Consider the following 4,168-nt stretch of genomic DNA (forward strand, 5'->3'; position numbering starts at 1 on the left):
GAAATAACATATTTTGATTATAATATTACAATGTTCCTATGGTGCATTCAGGTTTTGTAATCCTAACATATTCTTTTCTTGCTTCTGAATTGAGTTTGATATTGGGTTTGTAGTGTTAGGGTGCTTCCAAATTTCAAATTTCAAAAACAATGTGAAAAGGATATTTTGGAATTTTCAACAAGGTATTATTAATGAACAATTCCTTTAATATTAAAATACACTTCCCAAAAATAAAACCAATAAACCCCATATTTTTGGAATAGAGAAAATCCAAAAATTTCCATTTTTTTACAAGATCCGTTTGATAAAAGGCCAACATTTCAAGCAGATTAAACATGTTAAAGAATTAGATGATCACACTCACATATATGAGCTAGGAATTATGTTTGCTGCACACCCCTACAGGTTACAACCAAAATTACCTAATGCACAAAATTTCTTAAACAACCAGGAGATTCCAATAATCAATATCCAATAACATTTGTTTACAACATGCTTAATCTAACATAAAAATGTCTTTTTCCAAAAAATGAATTATAAACAGTGAAAGTGAAAGTTAGGAAAATGATGGAAATGAACAATACTTTTTTGCTTTAATGAGGAAAACTACTCCAGCTTACTCTTCTGCTTACTGTGTAAGTAGCAAAAACAGACAGATACAAACTTAACACAATACATGAACCATTACTTACAAAGGTAGCCAGAGTATTACGAGTTATGACTTAACAAGGTGAGAAGATAAACCATTACTTGGCATGTTCTTCACGGTTACAGCAGAAACAAAATACATGATCACACAAAGAGACGGACCTGCAATTGGATTCCTGAGATACCAGAATTACCCAAAGAAAATCTCAACGACTAGCATCAACTTAAGTTAGATTCCAATGTTCTAAAAAGCAAATATGGTTCAACCAGTTACATAATGAATCAGCAGGGTCTATACTCTATAGTAAACTTATTTGAATCTAGTTGAATGGCTCGGTTTTGTCTCGGTTGGAGAGCTTTAAAACAGTCCAAACAAGACCAGTATATCTCTCCAGTTTGGTTTCGGGTTTCAGGTTCCGATTAAAAAAACATAACAGCTTGCAAAATATTGTTTAATCAAATGGAAGGGCTAAGAGCTGCTACTGTATATGACCAAAGTAACAGCCGGGAATCCATTTTCGGATCCAAAAGAATGAGAGCAGAAACTCAACTTAACTAAAGCTTGACAATATGCTCTTAAACCCAACCTACTCAACAATTATCTAACACAATACAAGACAAATAAATAAAGTGTTAACTCTAAAACAACAGAACAAAACAAAACATGTAAGATCAAAACTATAATTCAACAGTAAACAGAAAATCTTAACCAGCATATAAAACATCTCAAAATTATCTCAATTACTCAAGCACTAAATCCATTAAACAAAATCTTCAACAATTCAAAATTTTAACTTCAACGCAATAAAAAACAGTCTAACAAACAAAAAAAGATAAACCACCTCCTTAATCCTGAGGAATTTCAACATCTCCATCGTTAATCTCCTGTTGCAGATCCTTCGGGTCCTTCCCATCAACAGTGCATCCAACAGACACACATGTCCCAAGAATCTCCTTAACCGTCCCAGCAAGCTCCTTCGCCATCGATCTCGGCTTCATAATCTTCGCAATCTCAATAACATCATCAAGAGAAATATTCCCATTATGTTTGATGTTTTTCGTCTTCTTCCGGTCGCGCTCCGGCTCCTTCAAAGCCTTGATGACAAGCGCAGCCGCCGATGGAACAACCGCAACCTTCGCCTGACGATTCTGGACAGTCAGCTTCACCGTCACTCTTAAGCCCTTCCAGTCCTTAGCCGTCTCCTTTGCAATGTCTTCTCCGATCTTCTTTGGGGAGAGACCGAGGGGACCGATTTTGGGAGCGAGTGAACTCGCTGCGCCAACCTCGCCACCGGTGACTCGGACGTAGACCTCTACCACCTGCGACGGGTCAAGCTTTGGCGGCATGGCTGCTGTGTCTAAGAATTAGGGTTTCTAGAAAATAAGGAGATAGCAGGAAAATCCTTTTATATATTGGTTTAGTACACTCTTACAGTAATTATACTCCCTTGAGTATTTTAATTAAATCCTTTAATTTATTTTATATTTAATTTTAATATCTTGTTTAATTTATTCAAGTATTTTTTAATTTATTTTCTAAAATTCTATGTTATTTTTTTTCAATATTTTTTTAATATAAAACTTCTTAAATATATTAAGTAGAAAATTGTAATATTAAATTTAACTTATCCCTTAATGACACATTTTAAAAAATTTATAAATAAAAATTTTATATTAAAAAAATTAATAAAATTATTAATTATAAATCATAATTTTCAAAAAAAATTATATATTTATCTTTTAACTTATATCTCAAAGACAGAAGTTAACATTATCTTTAAATTTAAAAAAAATTAATCATTTTAAACGAAAAAAAATAGAATATCAAATCTATATATGACAGGAATCTAGACATTCTTTAAGTTATATATACTTAAGTTCTATTATAATCAAATTTCATTTTTCTTTTTCTTCATTCAACAATCAATAATCAATGAGTCTGAATTATATATAAATTAAATCCATAATCAAGTCAAATTTATTTATAATATAAATTAAAAGATATAGAACTAAATTCAACCTATAAATATCCAATAATTCTAAGATGTCTCAAATTATATAATAAATTAAAAAAGACCTCTAAAAAAACTCTAAACCCATTACTCTAGCAACACTAAATGGGAGAAAAGTAAAAAAAAAACTATGCATAGTGAAGCACGATAAGGGTCATTGATAAAAAGTGCACCTTAGACACACAAATGACCAAAGTTCCTAAGCATCCACAATGCCCATGCAAACTTTATGATTCAAACACAACATAGAGAGATTATCGATTATCAATTTTGATTTTAATTTTAACCGTAGTCATTTCCAAAATCACAACACAGCCAAAATTAACAACATTGATCTTCCACCGCCTAGAAAAAATTTGAATTGTTTTATATGTTACCACCCAACATTGTTGTGTTTACCTTGAAAATCGGTAAATAACTGTTGATCTTCCAAATTTCTAAAGTTAGTTATTTACATGATCGATCAGATTGATCCTAGGGCATGTGTTAATTATTTTGAAAATGAGTTTTGGTAATAACAAACACTCCAAAAGTAAGCGTAAAATTAGAGTTTGAAAACTAATAAAAAGGTTGATATGAATGAGAGAAATTGTAAAGGACTTGTAGCAATAAACAACTGACAAAAGTAAATGTTGAAAGTAAGGAAATCTTAAGATTGTAAATGACGAAGTAAAATAAGAGTGTTTGGAATGAAGAAGTAAAGAAGTGTATTTTCAGAAAAAAGTAAAGATAAATTTGTATTGCTTTGAAGTAACTAACAATGGTGTAAACAAATGTATATTCTGTGATTTATGATTCTTCTTCACACGAGTATTTGGTAAATTTACAGGTTTTTGTATATACTTTGACACACATTTTTCTAACACTAAAACCATATATTTATACTTGATCGACATAATCGTTTCTGATGGTTCTTCAATCACGTCGAGACACATGGCGCCTTGCATGTATGCAACTATCCATTATGCTTCACGTGTACTCTCAATGGGTTCCGATAAGGGCGAAGCTTCCTCCCTTATTTGAATTTTGAATCTTTCATCGAAAACCGTTTTCAACCGTTTTTAAGAGATTTTTTGGAGTCTCAATTGTATGTTGATCCTTATCACCCTTGTCCAGTCGAATCACCCCAGCTGCTCGAATATCACCTCCTAGTCGAAAAACAGCTATACATATGATTTTCTTTTTTTGGTAATTCTTAATGGGCGTCGAAAATATGAGCTAACAAATTGCCCCCAAAAAATGTTATTTTCAACACTTGTGAGAAAAATATATTTTTTGAGACCTTGTTTCGACACCTTAATAACTCTAACATTGTGCCAAGTGTCCCAGTGTTAGCAAAACTTTTCAATTTCTCAAATTTGTCTGGTGACGTTAGAGTCATCATTCTCTTTTTCCTAAACACGTCCTTTCAGCCCACAATCGAATCTTTTCACTCATCACGTTACTTAGACTCTAGGAAATCATTGGTTAAAACATTAATTGACATCTCCATCACACTGCCCAAGGAA

At 32.1% G+C, this 4,168-nt stretch overlaps 1 protein-coding gene across 1 annotated transcript; it reads right to left on the reverse strand.

The window, feature by feature from the left end:
- Positions 1–1,365: 1,365 nt before the first annotated feature.
- LOC127087044 (60S ribosomal protein L12-3) lies at positions 1,366–2,079 on the reverse strand. Its single transcript, XM_051027886.1, has one exon. It carries the CDS (start codon positions 1,993–1,995, stop codon positions 1,495–1,497), a length of 501 nt encoding a protein of 166 aa, XP_050883843.1. The 5' UTR covers positions 1,996–2,079; the 3' UTR covers positions 1,366–1,494.
- Between the last annotated feature and the right edge of the window lie 2,089 nt (positions 2,080–4,168).

Source organism: Lathyrus oleraceus, chromosome 5 (assembly GCF_024323335.1).
Source record: "Lathyrus oleraceus cultivar Zhongwan6 chromosome 5, CAAS_Psat_ZW6_1.0, whole genome shotgun sequence".
NCBI lineage: Eukaryota > Viridiplantae > Streptophyta > Magnoliopsida > Fabales > Fabaceae > Lathyrus > Lathyrus oleraceus.